This window comes from Taeniopygia guttata, chromosome 8, assembly GCF_048771995.1.
Source record: "Taeniopygia guttata chromosome 8, bTaeGut7.mat, whole genome shotgun sequence".
Classification (NCBI taxonomy): Eukaryota; Metazoa; Chordata; class Aves; order Passeriformes; family Estrildidae; genus Taeniopygia; species Taeniopygia guttata.
In genome coordinates, this window is record NC_133033.1 from 28535314 (window position 1) to 28555417 (window position 20104).

Below are 20104 nucleotides of genomic sequence, written 5' to 3' on the forward strand. Positions count from 1 at the left end.
CTGCTTATTTCAGGGACTGTGTTTGACATGGCCTTAAAACTTGATGAACAGTGCAGGTGATGCCTGAAGAGGCTCCCTGGAACAGAGGCTGGGCAGAGTTAAAGGAATAAAGTAGGGAATTATTAAAAGGATACACCTTGGGTGGTACAAGAGCCTGGCCATGGCTACACCCAAGATGGAACCCGAGTCACAAGTTTTCAGACTTTTATAAGTTTTGGTCCATTTCCACACTGGGGTTAATTGTCCAATTCCAGCTCCAGGTTATGCAGTCTCATCCTCCCAGTCTGCTCTCCTCAATTCCCTGTTGTTTGCACTTTTTGGGCCTGAAGCTGCAACATGTCCTTTGTTCTGGGGCTGGAAAAGGATTGTTCTGTGTGACTGAGCTGTGAGGAGAACTTGCTACCACTTTATATGAAGTTCAGAGTTACACAGTAATGCAGTACAAAATCTGGAAAATATGAAAGCTCAAAGTTAAGGCAAAGTTAAGGAAAGGCAGCTGCAGCACTGTGTCCCCAAGCTGTCCCTGTTTGCTGTGCTGCAGGCCGCTTCTGTGAGGAGAACGTGGATGACTGCACCTCGGAGTCGGGAGCTCCCCGCTGCTTCAACGGGGGCCAGTGCATTGACCAGATTGGGGGCTACAGCTGCCTCTGTCCCCAGGGCTTCGCAGGAGAGCGCTGCGAGGGGGACATCAACGAGTGCCTCTCCAACCCCTGCAACCCTCGAGGGAGCCTGGACTGTGTCCAGCTGACAAATGATTACAGGTGCATCTGCCGTAGTGCTTTCACTGGTGAGTAGTCATAAACATTCTTCCGATTTCATGGCAGTATCTTGAGAAATGGTGGTTCTGTCCCTTCCTGGCAGTGCTGTTATCTACCCACTTCTCTTCACAATGTCTGATTGTTTCCCTACAATATGTTTCAATTTTTTTACCAGTCTTTCTTTCTAAACTTCTAAGAAATTTGGCTTCCAGAGCTGTCTCAGATGAAGGAATCTCTTGAGACATTTGGTTTCCAGGACTTCTCTTTCCTTGTGGTACTTCTTTTGCCTTCGTAATTTCACATTTCTAATATTGAAAGTGTAACAGTTCATGTGTCAGCTTATCTGTGACTTCTCCTTTTGCAAAGCAGCCATGTGCATTTTCTCTATAAATCAGTGTCATGGTATCATAATTTGCTTTTGGCCTATTTTTCTATTCCTTGCTGCCTTTCCTCCTTGCATTGGTTACATGGTCAGGATGGAGTATTCTGTGCATAGACAGGCTGTACATTCCTGGCTTGGTGATCCTTCCACAGCCCAACTTTGAATCACAACTTTGCAAGAAATCACACTGTGCAGACTTATGTCTCACTCTCTCTAGACCTCCTCTTTGTTAGTATTGCTGCTATTCTGCTTTCTGCCTCCCACTGGGCTTAAGTTTGGTCTAATAGTCTCCAGATGTGTCTTAACTTTCAGCTTTCCATTTTCCCTGTCAGTTTAACTTCTTATGCATTCAGTTTTCCTCCATGAAAACATTTCACTTTTCCTGCATGCTTTACCAGCAGTTTTTACTCTTCTTCTTAAAATTTAAAGATGCTGTGATTTTCCACTAAATTTGTGAATTTCAAATGCAAAGAAATGACAAAGATATATGTTTGAAGAATTCATGTAGTAGCTTTTGAATGCATTACTTATCCTGCCAAAAGAAGTTCCTGAAAGAGTAATGTATGAGGGAAATGGAGCTGGTGGGACACTGGTGCAGGCCACCAGATGGGTTTATTTTAAGCCTGTCTGTTAAGGTTGCTTTTATGAATTATGCCCCATGTGGATTCTGACCCTCATGGAAGGGTTGCTGGATCTTGTGTTGTGGGGAGTGCAGGCCTGCTGCACCCCAGGAGGAGCAGAGAGAGCTGCTGTGTCTCAGACATGAAGTCTGTCTGGAAATGTTAGGCACAAAGGGGGAACATGCTTCCTCCTCTAGCTGTCTGTCTTCTGCACATTCCCTACTGACCCTTCTGCCTGGGAGGGGACAGGGTGGCTTTGCTGTGGTCTGTGACTGGTGGGATGCCAGAAGTCTCTGGGCCATCCTGCCCTGTCTGCTCCTGTCTAAAAAGTCTCGGCTGCACATGTCTGGAGACTTCTATTAATATTTTCCTAGGGGGTCCAAGTCATACTGAGATCATCCCCAACTTTTACAAGTTTGGTCAGCTTGACTCTGGGAGTTGCTGCAAAGCATGTGAGTGCAGCAAGATCTCTGTCTGGTTGATCAGTCTGAGGAGACTCTGCTTGGTTCTCCTGTTCACTCATGGTACATCTGGTCCTGAGGATTGTTCCTTCATGTTACAGTGTGATTTGCCATTAGACTCATTGAGCATCTTCCAAAAATTAAAGAAGTCTTAGGAACCCCCAACGTGGTGTGGTACATCACTTTCAGCCTCTGTGCCTGGCTGACTTGCTGATGACAACAGCACATTCTGTCTTTGTGCGGTGTTGCATGTGTTCTTGAGGAGGCAGACATGGTCAGCTCTATCCAAATGCACCTCGTGGATTCTGGGGCTGTGCCTTCCTCTTTACTGCTTAGGCAGCCGTGTGGACACCACACCTTTTCCAAAGGGACGCTCCCTCCAAGAGGAGTGCTCAGCTCGCTGGTTATTCACGGGAGTGCTTTGTGTGCTGATGGTTTTTGGAGTGATCACACACACGTTTCTCTGCTCTCTCTCGCTGTGCTCCGTCCCAGGCCGGCACTGTGAGAGTGTCATCGACGTGTGTCCCCGGAGGCCGTGCCAGAACGGCGGCACCTGCGCTGTGGCCAGCAACATGCCCGATGGCTTCATCTGCCAGTGCCCCCCGGTAAGCACCCCGTGCTCCCTGCACTGCCTGCCCAGCTCCAGAGCCCTCTGCTAGGCTCTACTGCTTCACTGCAGGGGAAGGCTGGACACTCTTTGCCAACATCCCTTAGTTTATCTGCTCAGCGGGGTAACCCAGGGCTTCCAGCTGCCCCAGGAGAGTGATGCTGCCTGTTGCTACCCCAAACAAGCTGGCTTTAGTCTTAAATATACCATTAAATTACATTAACTTAATTAAATTAACTTTTTTTTTTTTTCAGTCCTGTGTTTTCTGTGCTTGCTGCACGCTTCCCCTTGTTTGGGGCTCTTCTAGGCTGTTCTCAAAACGTAACAGAGCCTTGTGATTTCCTAGTTTATCCATGAGGTTAGGTCTGGAAAGTCATGGCTCCTACAGTGAGGCTAGAAGAGTTACAGGGGAGAAAGGATTTGCACATGTCACCTTGCCTCCAACCCTCAGAGTGTTGAAGATTATGTCTGTGACACTAATTGTCTTTTTTTCCATCCCATAGGGTTATTCTGGAGCAAAATGTGAGTTCAGCAGCCACAGCACTTGTGGACAAGTGAAATGCAAGAAGGGGGAGCAGTGCATCCAAACATCTTCTGGTCCACGGTGCTATTGCCCCAAGCTGTCTGTGGGAGAGGAATGCCAGACACACCCAGGCTGTGCCAGTGCCCCCTGCCAGAATGGGGGCAGCTGCCACCCTCATTCTCAGCCTCCTTACTATTACTGCCAGTGCCCTGTTCACACCCAGGGCAGCCACTGTGAGCAGCCTGTAACTTTCAGCCCGGAGCCTCGAAGATGCCTGCATTCCCAGTGTGCAGAAAAAGCCAGGGATGGCTATTGTGATGAAGACTGTAACACCCATGCGTGCCAGTGGGATGGAGGCGACTGCTCCCTGACAGTGGAGGATCCTTGGGCCAACTGCTCCTCCTCCCTGCCCTGCTGGATGCTTTTCAATGGACAGTGTGATGAGTTCTGCAACACACCCGAGTGCCTGTTTGACAACTTTGAGTGTCAGCAAAATAGCAGGACATGCAAGTAAGGCTTGACGCTGAGAATGTTTTCTCTGTGTGACTAACATAGCTCCTGCCTGTTGCTCCCTTCTCTCCCATTGTTTCTCTTGCTATCCTTGCTGAAAGTTTGGCATCCAGCAGTTTCTGCTGCTTTGTGTACTTCTTGTCTATTTTTGGAATTTGAGTGCTGTATGCTAAGCTGATAACCTGAGCAATGGTAATGTGTTAATCTGCTTGATGGATGTGCCCTGCTTTCCCTGGAAATGTAAATAGGAGGCATTTTGCCTTGTACTGGGTTTTAAGCGTGCTGCCTGCTATCCTGAATTTTGTTCCATACCAGAAATACTTGTATTTTAATCCCAGCTGTGTTTGCTGCCTCTGAACATGTTTTCTAGCTTGTTTGTAGACGCACTTGTTTCTCTTCAGTTTTTTTTTTTTTGACAAATGCTACAGCTTTGCAGTGATGATTCTCCCTCGGTGAGGAAAGAGGTGTTAGTATCTTAGTCAACAGAATAAGCAGTTCTCTTACACTGTTAGCAGAATTACATAATGGGTTCTTGGGGTGTGCTGTGCTTCCTATTTTCACCCTCTCAGGCTGCAAGCTTACAGGATAAGCTGAGTTGTATTTCTTCTCCTGATACGCTGATTAGGGGTCTTGTCTTAGTTCAAATGATGCTGAGGAGTGTAAGACCCGGGTCCCTAGAGTGCAGGTGTGCTGTGCAGAGCATGCCGGTGCCGTGTGCTGCCCATAAGCCTCTCCCTGCTCCAGGTATGACAAGTACTGTGCAGATCACTACGCGGACGGGCGCTGCGACCAGGGCTGCAACAGCGAGGAGTGCGGCTGGGACGGCCTGGACTGCGCCGGCGACAAGGCCGAGAAGCTGGCAGAGGGCACCCTGATCATCGTGGTCCTCATGCCCCCCGACGAGCTGCTGGGGGACGTCCGCAGCTTCCTGCGCACCCTGGGGACGCTCCTGCACACCAATCTGAGGATTAAACTGGACTCCCAGGGAAACCCCATGGTGTTCCCGTACTACGGGGAGAAATCGGCAGCGCGGAGCCGTCGGTCGCTCGTGGTGGTTCGCAAGCACAGAGAGCTGGAGCAAGAGGTCATTGGGTGAGTGGATCCCTCTGTCTCACTCTGGCCTGGTTGTGCTGGTACCTCTTGCTTGTAGTTGTGTGGGGCTTTCTAAACTTTCTAGGGCTGTAGGCTGTTTTTTAAAATGGGAAAATGCAACGCTATTGCAACTGCCCAGTTCGGCGTTGGGGTAGAAAGATTAACGTAATACGCTGCTGCAGTGATCTACTGCTTTGGCATAAGTTTCTGTCACTGACTGCTGTGCCCCCTTTCTGTGTCTCTGCAGCACCAAGGTGTTCCTGGAGATCGACAACCGCCAGTGTGCAGAGGACTCGGAGCAATGCTTTCACAACACAGAAGCTGCTGCAGCTCTCTTAGCTGCTCAGGCCATCAAGGGCATGTTGCCCTATCCTTTTGTGTCTGTCCAAAGTGAGTAATTGGAGAGGAAAAATTGCTTGGGATTGAGGGAGGCAGTCATCAAATTTGGGCTTGCAAAATATTCAGATTATTGATCATCATCCTCTTGTGTCTTGCTGTTCACTGTGGTTTCTGGGAGGTAATTTGTTTATCCCCAGTTATAGGAGTATGTTTGTGCAAAGTTCATAGAGGGGATGTCTGGTTTGTAAGGCAGGACATTTATTTAGTCACTTTAATACTTGTAGAATCAGTAATCTCTCATGCTGCAGCACTGCAGTGGTGATCTCCACACTAAAACCATTCATGTGCTTTGAGCCATGAACTCAATGGAAAAGGTTCCATTTAGAGAGAAAGGCTGGGAGGCATTCCTCACTCCAGACTACCAGATGTTTTTTCCTCTAGCAATATGTCATCTCTTTGTTTTCTGCTCCATCTCCTTCAGTCTGAGGATCAGCTGCAAACCTGTTCTAGGCTGGCATTATTGCTTTTCCTAGTTCGGTCATTCTTGTACCTTCATGTAGATCATTTCTCTCTATGCCAAGTGAGCGTGGCTGGAGGAAGGAGCAAGAACTTTGATTCGGGAGCCATGTACTCTAAAAAATACTTGGAGAAACCAGACCAAGGGAAGTCAAAAAGAAATGATACGTACTTACAGCAGTCTCAGTGGAGCCTGAACTCTGTAGAGACAATATGTTCCCTGTGGGAAGGACAGTGCTGAGAAAAGAGAGTCTGTAGGTTGAAGATGGTTGTCTCCACTTTGTTAATCACACTGTGTTTTAACTGGAATTTTTAGGTGAGCCCTTGTTACCACCAAAGACCCAGCTGCTTTACCTGCTTGCTGTGGCAGCTTTGATCATCCTGCTGATCCTTCTCCTGGGTGTGATGATGGCCAAGCGCAAGCGCAAGCACGGCTCTCTGTGGCTCCCAGAGGGCTTCATCCTGCGCAGGGATCCCAGTAACCACAAACGCAGAGAGCCCGTTGGGGAGGATGCTGTTGGACTCAAGTAAGTTTGCATTTAGGCCACTGACATTGTGTCTATTAGTGGCTTGAGGATTTTGAGAATGTGGCTGAAATATGTTTCGTCAAAGGCACTTAACTCCTTAGAGAAAGCTTCCTTTTAAACTAGAACTTCTTAGGCTATTCCTATAGTTCAAAAACATCTGGTTTGGACAGAAGAATTTTAATGAACTGTAATGTACAAAATGCCAGCAGGGAATCTGATCTCCTGGTTTTGTTTGGTTTTCTAACACTGAGCAGTATAGATCAGCAGCCAGGCACTGTTTGCCTAATTTTCTCGTGGAATAGGTGAGACATTTTTAGGTTGAAGGATGACAACAAACTTCTAATATCTCTAGCTCAGTGCATCAAAAATGTGACTCATAAGTAATGGAAAGTGTCAAAAGTTTTGTGCAGTTTTGGCTTTCCACTGAATTAAACAACTTTGCAGTTCTAGGTGCATTTGATGCCACTACTGGCTGCCTGAAATTTGTGATTTCTTGGTTCCTGTGTTTGCAAGCTACCAAACTTACAAGCACCCTTAGTCTCTGCGGGGTAGTGTGAATAGCAGCAGTAGCACCTGCTCAGGCTGCAAAGTGATATCTTCTCCTTGTTTGTCAGAAATCTGTCAGTCCAGATACCAGAGGGTAACCTGGCCGACCCTGGGACGACTGAGCACTGGGCAGGTGATGGTGGACCTCAGCCAAAGAGAGCTAAGGTAAGGAGCTCCAAGACTTAAATACCATCTGAAACTGTTGGTGAGACAAGCATCTGCATTACCTTCCCTTGCTCAAAACTCCCTTGGCCTAGGGATTGGTTATATATTATTAATGGTATCTGAAGAGCAAGTCCTCTCTTCAAGGTTAACAACCTCAAGGTTAACAGTGCAGCCCCAGCAGAGCAAAATGGGCGCGGCGCGCTGAGCAGAGCCGCCAAAATTTTTAAAATTTTAGGGTTAGGGTTAGGGTTAGGGTGCCACCACAGGCTGATGGAGAAAGTCAATACCTTCTGTTTCAGTGTCCCCTTCCTTCAGCAGCAAAAGGGACAAGAAGGTTAATGTCATGTCTTGCAGTTCAGGCCTGACAATGTATGGTGAGAATATGAGAGCTGAGAATGCCAAGCAGAAGTAAATGTAGACCACCATTAACTTAAAAGAAAACAAACCCCCCTAAAACAATAAGAGAGCAAACAAACAAACAAACAAAAAAACCCCAAAAAACACCCCACAACAAAAATCCCCACCCAAACCCTGAGAAACCCCACCAAAACTAAAACATCCCAAGAACTTTGAGTGTCTTTGGCCACTTGATGGGTATTTTGAAGCAGCTGCTTGTGTGCTGTGCTCAGGCTGAGGACCAGGCCTTGCTGCCAGAAGGGGACGAGCAGATTGACCAGCGCCAGTGGACCCAGCAGCACCTGGAGGCAGCAGATGTCTGTGGCAGCACCTCCCTGGCCCTCACACCCCCCCAGGCAGATCAAGAAGTGGATGTTCTGGATGTCAACGTCAGAGGGCCAGGTCAGTACTCAGAGTGTCTCTACCAGCCTCCTCTGTCGCCTGGGGTTGCTCATGTTACAAATTAAATAGAGTATGCAGGAGCACCAGCAGGAATTTTATGGTGCTCAAGGAAAGCACAGTGTGTGCTTCTGAAAAGAAAAGCTGGAAAGGTTAAACCATGGTTTGTAGCACATGGAATATCATGGAGCCAGGAGGAAAAGTTCACTTAGCAAACACCTGTAGAATCTCATTTCTAGCAGTGTGTGCCTAAGTGATATTGTCAGCAATTTTGAATGCTTAATTGTGCTGGAAATAACCCACAGTTTCTCCAGTTGGTTCACTGCAGATATCTATGCCAGATTTTTCTAAGGACCAACTTAGCAGATTTTATACCTGAGGTGTCTGTTACCAGTTGAGGAAGCAAGGATGGCCTTTTCCTGAATAAGATGACTTTTTGGCAGACAGTCTGTCCTCATTAGCAGTGTTTGAAGTGTCTGTCCTGAACAGAGCAGCGATGCAGCAAGACTGTTCATGATTTTTTTTTTAATTCTCTGATTTATATCTTCAGCTTATGATGATCAAATCATTGAATTTATAACAGAACTGTGGACTTTGAAGGTTTCTTTAACATGCAGGCAGGTTTGCTCTCTCTCAGTCTCAAATGACTAGGTGCCCTGGGAACCCTCTCCTGCTTTTTCTGAGTGTAGTACTAAAGCTGTATAAGCTGGTAAGGGGCTGGGTGGGTCATCTGGTAATAACTGGTCTCTGAGAGGAGACAGTTGACCAAGAACTTTATTCTGGTTGGAAGAGCTGCAAACATGGCTCTTGTTCATATGCAGAGAGGTGATGCTGATTATATTGCTGCAATTCCTTTTTCTACTGCGTTTTGTGGGAATATTTCCATGCAATTTAAGGATGACTGGACCCATTCTCTCAGTTCCTTTCTATTGTCTTTTCTGCTCATTGACCCGTTAGCTCTCCTAAATGCAAAGGGAAGGAGAGATTTTTGTGTAATGAGTGTGAGAACATAAACCATTGGTTTCTGCCAAATTTAAGCTTTTCTTTATTTCCCCTATTGAAACTTCTAGTTGTGTGGCAGGGTAAAAGCTTTCCAAGTGCAGGCAGTAATGTTCTTAAGACTCCAGACTGCTTATTTTCATGTTCACCCAAAGCTTTGTCCAACAACAGCAATGAAATTATACTGACCTGTGAGTTGTTTTCCTGCCATCCAGATACAGTTGTGAAGCTTGCAGCAAGCTGCTCTAAGTTATTTCTCTATGTGGCATCAGAAGCAAGCAGCTGTCAGGGGCAGAAATAATTTTAAAAGTCTGAGAAATATTGGAATAATGGGTTAGTAAGGAGGGGTGGGATTCCTCACAGTTAGTGTGGCTGTTTTTCTGCCTTGGCCGCCCTCACTTTTTCAGACAGATGGAAAAAATGGGCCCTTCTGAGAGGTAGTTCCCCTCTGTCTCAAGAAGTCTGAAAACTGGATGGTTCAAGCCCAGTAATGCTTTACTGCCCCTAATTAATTAGAAAGGGTGTTCAGGCTGGCTGACTTGAGTGCAGGTGTCTGCGCTGGAGCCACCTGAAGCTGGGTGAGTTAGATCCTGGCTGCAGGTGCAGGTTGAACAGCAGAGATCTCTTCTTCAGAGGGGTGAAACATCTCGGTGTACCAAGGGTTTGTTCCCTCTCTTAATCCACCACCTTCTGCAGTCTCTCAAATTTAGGGGGTCCAAGATCTCCAGTGTCTTCCAGAAGAATTGCCTAGAGATTTTTCCTGTGGGTTCCTTATATCCCAGTTTTCAGTACCTTGTGCCTGACCTTCCAGAGTACCTGTCTGGTGAACTCCTGACTTTACTACCTCACTCTGCATTTTACATGTACTCAGGGACTGTTTTACTGAAAAACAGCAAACCGAAGAGGTTTTATAAAATGCTGCCACCACCTTTGTCTCCCCATGCTATTTTTTTGCTGTGTCCCCTAGAGCAGTGAGGACATTCTTTTCACTGGAGTTATTGTGAGTGTGTAACCAGGGTAATGCAATTATAGGCATAACTGGTAACACCACCTATAATTAAAATTGATGAACTGTCTCTATTATATGCCCCTCTTTTTTTTTCAGTTACTGAAACTTCAGTGGTTTAGACTGGAATTTTCCATGCTGGGCGTCTGCCTCCAGCTGGATGCTTTTGGGTTCTTTTCCAGCTCTTTGAGAGAACGAGCTGGAAGGAGGAAAAAAGACATTGTGTCCACAGCTTTTTTTTCCTCTAGTAGTCCATCAAGCACTTAATTTTGACTGTCTAGCTGGATGTGCTTTTGCTAGCCTCATAAAACCAGCCGTGTGTGGCCAACTTGCAAGGCTCTGAAAAGAGCTGCATGTACCTGAGAAACTCTGTGGAGGGTGGCAGTTAATTATTCCAGGGATTTAATGCTGTGCTGTCCCTGTGGAGAAGTTAGGCATGGAGATCCAGGATAACTGCAGTGATTGAGCAAGCCAGACCTATCCTGCGAGTGGTTTTTCCCAGAGCTGTGGTGCTGGAGGAAAGGAAAGCTCCTTTCTGTGCTCTGTCACTCTGCTCTTTGTGTTGTGGCAGTACGGAGGAGACCACAGCCTGACTGGAATACTGAGGAGTGTTCATTTGGGACAAGGGAGCAGAGCCAGCAGTGGGAGGGAGAAGCACAAAGGGAGGTATAGCTTTGGAGAGCAGCAGAGAGGGTCTGCAGACAGAGCTGGATCTTGGAGCTGAACCCGTGCCCATACATTAACTCTTTGCTGCTCTCTGTCCAAATGCTGGGAGAGGAGCGGGGTGGAAGGGAGGCTGTGGTTCCTCTGGTGGGGAGCCACTAGGAGGAGCATGCAGGCTGCAGAGCCTGCTCCTCCAGTGCCCCTGCTGGAACCTTAGATTTCTAGAAAGTTTTGGGACTGTCCTAAAGCAGAGAGCCAGGAAGACTCAGTGATCAGAAGCTGGGAATGGGAGCAGAGCATTAGGGCTGTGTGTCTTGCTTCTAGTAGGAGGTATCACCTTGTTTATGTGCACAGAACCCCAGTGTGGCTTTGTGCTCTGTGACAGAGAGCTGTGCAGGTAAAGAAGCTGTTGTTTGTCCCCTGCTTGCCCACGGGATAAATCAGGTACTTGCTGAAAAAATTGTATTTCTGCTGGTGGGCTCCAGCAGAAACAGCGATTAGCAGAGTGAGGTTCCCTGCTGCCATCTCAGTCCCTCTTGCTTTCCAGGTGCCTCTGAAGGATGTGCAGGAAAGCAGTAAAATCAGCAAGGAAGAATCACTGTCTATAGCTGCAGTTTTGGGGTTTCCAGAGGCTGGTGGAACTGAAGCGCTCGTCAACTTTATGCTTTGCTGAAAATATATGGAGATGTTTTAAATCTTAATTATCCTGCATCAAGGAGGGTATAATAAGGGTGAAAAATCAGCAGCATGAGGTGGTCTTCCTGCACTGTCCTCTCTGATTGGCAGAGAGGGAGATTCATCAGAGGGAGCTAAGTTGAATTAGAGGTTTGTAGGAGCCTTTCTCCTTCCACTGACAATGCAGGGATCCTGGATGGATGAGTGTGACTCTAGCCTTTGTGGACATCCCATCACTGGAAGCTTGAGAAGACCAAGACCAGTATCTCCCAAAGTACTCAGACCGTGTGAGAGTATTCATCCTGGGGCATTAGTCAGAGTTGAGTGCCTGACTGTCACAACTTCAGGATCCTTCTCATGATAACCATGCTATAGATTTGAGGGCTTTTGTCTGCATTTCACTTCAGGTTAATATCTGAAGCAAACATCACCTGTGACACCAATAATCAGTGGCTAGTTGTTGAATAATTTTTCCTTCAACTGTTTCTTTTCCCCAGGGATGTGATTAGAACATCCGTACGAACAGTCACACTGACTGGTCAAGTTACTTTGATTTTTCTAGCCTTTGCTTCTCTCAGCTAGCCTTTACGTTTTGTGGAAGTTTTACACTTCAGCAGCAAAGTTTTTTTGTTTTATGATGATCTTAGTCTTTAGAGGAATAGCCTAAGTTCTGTTGGGTTTGCAGTAGGTTACTCGTGCTTGGAAGGAAGACAGCTTGCTAACTGTGGGGCTTTAAGAAGAGGTCTGAGTTAAAGCAACTGGAGGGATTGTCTGTAGCTCAGGGGGGAAGGAAGGGTTGTAGGAAGGTTTCCATGCCTTTGCCAGGTTACTGTATCCCCATCTCCCCCTCTGCAGATGGCTGCACTCCGCTGATGTTGGCATCTCTGCGTGCGGGCGGCTCCGACATCAGCGAGGATGACGAGGATGGGGAAGACTCCTCAGCAAACATCATCACGGATCTGATCTACCAGGGGGCCAACCTGCAGGCGCAGACAGACCGCACTGGGGAGATGGCTCTGCACCTGGCAGCCCGATACTCCAGAGCCGACGCTGCCAAGCGGCTCCTGGATGCCGGGGCGGATGCCAATGCTCGGGACAACATGGGACGGACCCCTCTGCACGCAGCCGTGGCTGCTGACGCCCAGGGGGTGTTCCAGGTATGGCCACTGGAGAGCTCTGGGTTTATATGAGCCTCTCCAAGCTGAGCTCTGTTCACTCACAGCCTGCTCTCGTGCCTTCCACAGTGTGGTGGTGAGGCGGAGCTATTTTACATCCAGTTTCCTCGGGTATTCACAGCTTGAAGAATTCAGCATGTATAAATCATCTGGCATGTATTTATTTGGTCTGTTTGTCCCTGTCACCTGTTTTCTGAGTCCTTGCATTTCAGTGCTCAGGCTGCTTTGTCATTGTAAAATTTCTCTTGAGATTCTGCCAAATCCTCGGTTTTGGTCTGTAGTGGCATTGAAAAAAATCCATCTTCCCCTGTTGTCCAGATCCTGATCCGTAACAGAGTGACAGACTTGGATGCTCGGATGAATGATGGGACGACCCCGTTAATTCTGGCTGCACGTCTGGCTGTGGAAGGGATGGTGGCCGAGCTCATTAATTGCCAGGCTGATGTGAACGCCGTGGATGACCATGGTAATGTGAACACCATGTGCCAGGCTGAGCAAATATTTGCTATTGTGTGAGCAGGGAGGGATGGGTTCTGCTCTCCCAAAGTGGAAGCTCCTCATGAATTCTGTAGCTAAATCACACACTGGGCTCTCCTGCTAAGTCCTCCAGTGGTAATAAACTACAGGCTGCTGCACAGTGGTTTGCTTAAACAATCCTGGAGGAGAAGTAAAATAGCTCCTTGGTTACTGACGTTGTTGTGTTTCCCTGCAGGTAAATCTGCTCTTCACTGGGCTGCTGCTGTTAACAATGTGGAAGCAACACTAGTACTGCTGAAAAATGGAGCCAACAGAGACATGCAGGATAACAAGGTACAGTGTGGCAGTGCTCAGCAAGCCTGTGCTTCCTATCTCAAAGCATCTCTTCACTATTGCTAGTGAACTAAGTTCAGATTTTCTTAACTGGTTGCTCAGTGCAGGTCTTCAAAACCCAGACTGTGACTGAAGCTCTCCCCAGGTGCTGAGTGTCTTACAGGGTTTCTGATATGGGAGAGCAGTTCTCTTCCTTGTTTGGCCAAGTGCTGGGTATCAGTGCTGTACTGCTTTCCTTGCAGGGAAGGAATGGAAGACACAGTCAATGGTGTGTGGGAGCAGCAGGTGAAGTGCTGCTGCTGTCAAGCAGCTGGATTCCAGTTAGCAGACAGAAAAATACCTGATGGCACAGCAGCAGTGGTGTCCTGTGACATTGCCAGGGATCTCACTGCAGGGTGGAGATGGGGGACAAGCCCCTGTTTGACAGACTGTCAGCACTGTGCAGATGTTCTGTAGCTTCACTGTTAGTTTTGGCTGTGTCTTAGTCCTTGATTTATCTCCTCTGCCTAAAGCATCTTTTTTTTGGATTATTACATATGGCTCAGTGGATTTTAGAGCTACCAACAAGCTGTAGTTCCTTACCGGGCTGTTTTAGGCTTTTGTGCCTTTCTCTCATAGGAGGCAATAAGAGAAAGGCTCCAGGTGCTTTCATGGTTCCTCCAAGCATCTAGGACAGAATAGTGCCCTTCCTAGTGGGAAAATTCAGCCTGTGCTCTGCTGCTGTGTATGAAATTATCTGTAATCTGCCTTTTTCAGTAGGCAGCTCTCAGGGTGGGTGGCTCTTGGAGACTGTTAATGTGACACTGCATTATACAGTGCTTGCCAGTCTGCCACACCATAAGGGATTATGAGTTGTAAGTCAGTCCGCCTACACTGAAGCTGCTAAAATATTTACTCTCTGTGTTTCCAGGAGGAGACTCCACTCTTCCTCGCTGCTCGGGAAGGCAGCTTTGAAGCAGCAAAAATCTTGCTGGATCATTTTGCCAACCGAGACATCACAGACCACATGGACCGGCTGCCCCGGGACGTGGCCCAGGACCGGATGCACCACGACATCGTGCAGCTCCTCAATGAGTACAATGTGGCCCACAGCCCTGCCGGGCACCCCGGGGCCATGCTGAACTCTGCCCTCTCCCCAGTCATCTGCGGCCCCAACAGGTCCTTCCTCAACCTGAAACACGCGTCACTAAGCAAGAAGTCACGAAAACCGAATGCCAAAGGCATGCCCACCAGCCTCACCAAAGATGCAAAGAGGAGAAGGAAGAAGTCCCTCAGTGAGGGCAAAGGGCAGTTTTCAGAGAGCTCCGTGACCCTGTCACCGGTGGATTCCCTGGAGTCTCCCCATGCTTTTGTATCTGAACCAACCTCTTCTCCTGTGATGCCGTCACCGGGGGTGCTGCACTCTTCGCCCAGCTCGCTGCTGACGGCTCCATCGGTGCAGGCTGCGCACACCATGTCCTTCTCCAACCTCCACGAGATGCAGCCCCTGGGGCGTGGGTCCAGCACGGTGCTCCCATCCGTCAGCCAGCTGCTCTCACAGCACAGAACCACCCCTCCCAACAGCGGGCTCGGCAGGCTGCGGCCAGGCAACGTCTCCACCGAGTGGATGAACCGCATGGAGGTGAATGAGTCCCAGTACAACGAGATGTTTGGCATGGTGCCCCAGGTGATGCATTCCCACCCCAGCGTTTCTCAGCAGAGTGGCTTGGTTCAAGCAGATGCGAAGCACCTGGGGGTGTCCAGGGAGTCTTTGCCCCCCATCATGACCTTCCAGCTGGTTCCCAAGGGCAGCATAAGCCAGCAAGCACTGCCGCAGCAGGCCCAGTCTAACTGCGCTCAGAACATGGCTGGCCCTCTTAGCTCCATGTACCAGATCCCAGATCTAGCCCAGCTGCCCAGCGCCTCGTTCTCCATGGCTGCCATCCCTCAGCAGGACGGCCAGGTGGCTCAGACGGTCCTCCCGGCCTACCACCAGTTCCAGAGCTCGATGGGGAAGTACCCCACGCCTCCCTCCCAGCACAGCTGCTACTCCTCGGCCACAGAACGGACTCCTAGCCACAACCGGCACTTACAAGGGGAGCACCCGTACCTGACTCCGTCGCCCGAATCTCCGGACCAGTGGTCGAGCTCTTCCCCACACTCTGCCTCTGACTGGTCTGACGTGGCAACCAGTCCCAGTAACAACCAGCGCGGGCCAGCGGCCGCCCACATGACGGAGCAGCAGCGGAACAACATGCAGGTGTACGCCTGAAGGCTGCCCACGGTGCAGCCCGACTAAAGCGGACTCCAGAACTCATGAAGGTCTTCCAGGATGGAAATGAAGAACCATTTTAGTATCCAAGAGTCTTAATGAGCCCGGGATGTTCTTTCATTGGAGGGACTGTGGTCGCTGTAGACTTGTATGCTTTCATGCTAAGTGGAGAACTGTAGAAGCTGGTGATGGAGAAGACCAGCTGGGTCACTTCTGACCAACTGGACATGACTGCTGTCTCTACTGGATTCTCCAGTCTGCTTTTAAACACATTCCACCGTTGCTTTAGGGAGACAGCTCTTCAGCTTAATACATCTTGTGGTCATTTCTCCAGAAATTTAGCCAAAACCAGCTTTGTATCCTTATTTTGTTACTCCTCCTGTTACCCACGTAACCTCTCTCTGAAGCACCTTCTACTAGTTCTCCTCGAGTTCAAGTTGCCTTGTCTTGACACAGCTCAGAGCTGCACCCACGTTCCTAGCCCTGCTCCTTCCCTTGTCCTCTCTTGCTCAGCAAGTGAGCTGGACCTCCCAAAACACCTGCAGGTCAAGTGACTTCTCCTGTCACGCAGCTTCACCCTTTCCTCTTTGGGAGTCTTTGCCTTGTAGAGACCCACTAACACCCCTTAGTGTTCTCACTGCCTGCTCCCCAGGTATTATGAGATTATATATGCATATAGTCTTTTTAGGTTGGTTGTTTTGTTATTTTCCCCTCCCGAAAACGCTGGTCTGACCTGGTCTTCCAACCACGGTGACCCGTGGGCCCATCTCTTCCCCGAGACACCCCTGACCATTTTGACACACTACCCTCCCCGTGCCCCTATCCTGCCAGGAGTGCCCATGACTGCCTCCGTGGGCTCCCATGCCAGAAGAGATGCACTGCAACTGATACAGGCCTTTTGGGATGAGCACGAGTGTTTCAAAAACTGGTAACACAAGCTCCCAGCGTTCTTGCACAGTAGTCCCCTCCCCTCCATTCAAGGGCGGCTGTGTGTCCTGTCCTCCAGATACCATATGCTGCCTCTTTATGGTGTTATCAGTAAGTGTCAAACACGTGGTTACATGTTTGCGGTGTGTGTCCTTCTGCGTCAGGAACGACATCCAGCCCTTTGAAGAGTGTCCCTTTGAGTCAGAGCTGCCTTGTCTTCCCCCCCAGCGCGCGGAGGCCGGAGCACTGCCTGCCCAGCAGGCCTCCAGCAGCACGGGCGGTGTGCCAGGAGCTGGGCTGTGGCAGCAGACCAAATAGCTCAGGAACCATTGCCTCCTGCAGCTTGGTGCACAGGTTTGGGGCTGTCCTCTGCTCTCAGCTCCAACCTGAGTGGGGACCTCCCAGCCGAGGTGGCTGTGGGACAGTGTGGCCGCTCGCGGTGCGGCTGCCCCGATAGTTTTGGCGCTGTGGAAGCCAGCTGTCATGACCTTAGGCAAACAGCCGCTCCTTCTGCTTTGTCCGCAAGAGCAGCGCTTCTCCGAAGGGCTCCAGACCTCCGGCAGCCGAAGTGAACACCTGTGGGGATGGTTTGCTCCTGCCTCTTCAGGGGAGTGCTGCAGACACGCCTTCCAAAGAGCTCGAGGTGCCGGCTGCTGCCAAAGGACTGCAGGCCGCTCCCCTGCGAGCAGGCCAGCCAACACCCTACCGTGTACAGTATTGTCTCTGCTGTTCCTGTCCATTCTAATCGAGAGTCAAAGTTGCTTTGCTTTTGTTTCGTTTTTTTTTTCCCAATTCCACTCAATGGTACATGAAGGCAGGGCCTCAGGAGGAGCTGGTTCCCGGGGCTGTCGCTTTGGGCTGAAGTTTTTAGTTCTGTGTGAAGTTGGTGCTTTTCACGGCACACACGGCGTTCCCCGGCACGCTCGCTGCAGCGCGGCCGCGGGAGCTCAGTGCAGCTGGCTCAGGCCTCCGGGGGTCTGGGCTCTGTCCAGGTACATGTTTCACTGCAGATAATGAAGTGTTGCTACATCCATGCTAAAGAAACAAAGGGCTTTTGCTCATTAGCTCCAAATAACCAAGTGCCTTTTTATATATGTGGCTACCTTTTACAAGATGAGTGTTTTCTGTGGAATGAAGCCGGTTCCGTGCCTGGCTTGTTAATATGATGGCCCTCTGCCTTTCTTTTCTTTTTTTTTTTTTTAACTACTTGTAAAGATAATATCTCCTTAAGGTGGTATTTTATCTCGTAAGTTGTAGAGTAACCATTCACAAGCGCATTTTCCTATATTAATAATGGAAAATATTTGCTTATTTTTACATTTTTATAAAAGTCTTTTATGAAAATAGTTGCTGCCAAATGTATAAGCAATTTTTATCCCCAGAATAAAAAGTATGTGCCCAGTGTCTGTGTGCTGCTGTTTTCATTTTGTTTTCCTGGCTGCCTGTGACACAGCCACCGGCTTATAAATGAATCAGGGGTGCTCTGTCTCAGCACCACATGAACCCCACCTCTTAGCTCCACCCAGGGGAGCTGGAAGAAGCCTGGTGTGGGTGTAGCAGATGGATTTTGGGTCTCTTTGTTAGCTGAGAAGGGGGCAGTAACCAGCAGGCAAGCAGCTGGGCATACTGGGAAGGATGGGGAGGGACTGGGGTGGGTCCTTTCCTGGGCACTTTGGGTGAGAGCTCTTGCTTGCCTGGGGGAGCCAGGGAAGGCTTTTAGGCAGGTGGTGAGTGTGGACCAGGCAGTGCTCAGTGGGGCTGTGGATTCACTCACTCTCTCAGCTCCTGCTTGCTTCCCTTGGCTGTTTCCTGTCCTTCCACTAGGGAAGAGGACCCTCATCCACCCTGGAGCTGGGGCTGCCTCCCTGGCTTTGTCTTAGCAGTTGATGCATGGAATCCTTAAGGTTGGAACAGCCCCCTAAAATCATCAAGTCCAGCCTTTAACCTGGCACTGCTGTGTTCATCCCTTAACCATGTCCCCAAATGCCACATACAGATGTTTTTGTAACATTCCAGGGATGGTGATTCCACATCCTTCTGAGCAGCCTTGATCCAATGCCTAACTGCCCTTTCATTGACAAAATTTTCGCTGTGTCCTATCTAAACCTCCCCTGGTGCAATTTGAAGCCATTTCCTCTCATCCTGTTGCTTCTTACCTGGGAGAAGAGACCAACCCCCACCTGTCTACTGCCTCCCTTCTGGTTGTTGTAGAGTCACAGAGTCCCCCCTGAGCCTCCATTTCTCCAGACTAAGAAGATGTGTGATTCTCCAGCCTCTGAAACGGAATCACCACTCCTCTGGGTTGGTCTCAGGCTTGAAGAGTTTGACTTGGGCAATCAGAAAACAAACTGTCAGCAGCTGCTGAGCTGTGTTTGGAGCACAGAGGTGCCACTGAAGCCTTGGGCTCCACCGGTGCTCACCTGGCTGTTCTCCAGCTCTTGCTGTGGACTCAGATGGAGCCAATAGCTGAATTACGATGCTGAGCTGGGGTAAAGTTGCTGAGGGTATTTTAAGGGTTTAATATTCAAACAGTGCAGCTCCTTTATCTCCTGGTAGAGCCAGCTGGGCGAGTCCAAAGCTCCGGGAAGCATTCACCCATGTTCTCCCACAGCTTGCACATCTGTGCCAAAGTTTAGTGAGCTCTGCTGAGCCCCAGGCACAGCAGCATGGAGCTCGCTGGTGCTCAGGCTGGGACTTGAACCTGTGTCTCCTCAGGGCTGCTCCTCCCCAGCCTGGGATGGCCAGGGGCTTGTGGAAACTTGCTGTGTTGTATCCAAACTGAACCATCCAGGCAGGGAGCTGCTGCATCCCTTATCTAACTGAGGAGTACTGGAGGAGCCTCAGGCTCTTTGGGGGACCTTTTTCATTCTTTTTCCATAAATCAAGGGTGGAGTCCTGTTTTCTGGGGAGTTGCTATGTTTGCAGGGTTTTGCCATTGATCAGCTGATGTGTGGCAGGATGTTTCTTTCAGAACTGATAGGAGGCAGCAGCTGTGTTTGGATACGAGAAGGTTTCACCCCTTGGATCCCGGAGGATGCCTAGCAAGCAGCAGCAGCTCTATCCCTCTGTGTGGGTGAAGGAGAGAGGTCTGATCCTCCTCCCTGCCCAGGGCAGAAGCCAGACCTGCCTCTGCACGCCTGTGGGTGTAGAAGCATTCACCGGCTGCACGTTTCAGCAAATGTTGCTGCAGAGGAGAGCCCACGGCAGATCCCATGGCTTGAGCCTGACAGCAAGATCTCCATGTGGGGGGAAGCTGGGCCTGGATCCTCTGCAGGTAGCTGGATCCTCTGCAGGTAGCTGGATCCTCTGCAGGGCTCAGCCTGGATCCTCTGCAGGTAGCTGCCTCTGGGGTCACACTAATGCTGGCGAGCACCAGGCCCTCAAGGGCTGCTCCCCTCCTTCCCACCAGCCTCCACCAAGGGTTTTGTGGAGGGAGAGCCAGGCATTGGCCGGAGCTGGTGGCAGCAGGATGATCTTTCAAAGCTGCTCTGGTCCATCAGGAGCCAGTGAAGTGCCGCTGCAGAGCAGCGTGGTGGCAGCAGGAACGTGCAGAACTCCAACTGCCTCCCCCAGGTGCAGAGGGGCGAGGAACAAGGACCATGGCAGAGAAGGCTGTGCCAGACCTTGCTGAAGGGCTGCAGCTGCTGGGACCGGGAGCTCATCCCTGAGGCTCAGTGCCGGCAGCAACCTCCCCGGGCTGGGGCAGCGAGGGGCTGCTGCAGGAGCTGCCCCTTCCTCCCGGAGGGACACAGAGTGA

The 20104-nt window shown here is 49.7% G+C and overlaps 1 protein-coding gene across 1 annotated transcript in view; it reads left to right on the top strand.

The window, feature by feature from the left end:
* NOTCH2 (notch receptor 2) overlaps positions 1-17749 on the top strand; it is an 83703-nt gene extending 65954 nt beyond the window's left edge. The window contains exons 22-33 of the mRNA XM_030279763.4: positions 542-787; positions 2714-2826; positions 3332-3861; positions 4606-4953; positions 5201-5343; positions 6125-6335; positions 6950-7046; positions 7676-7844; positions 12040-12341; positions 12678-12825; positions 13072-13169; positions 14080-17749. Coding sequence (XP_030135623.2) covers positions 542-787; positions 2714-2826; positions 3332-3861; positions 4606-4953; positions 5201-5343; positions 6125-6335; positions 6950-7046; positions 7676-7844; positions 12040-12341; positions 12678-12825; positions 13072-13169; positions 14080-15420 — 3746 coding nt within the window. The 3' untranslated portion in view covers positions 15421-17749. The remainder of the gene's footprint in view (positions 1-541; positions 788-2713; positions 2827-3331; positions 3862-4605; positions 4954-5200; positions 5344-6124; positions 6336-6949; positions 7047-7675; positions 7845-12039; positions 12342-12677; positions 12826-13071; positions 13170-14079) is intronic.
* Positions 17750-20104: the final 2355 nt, after the last annotated feature.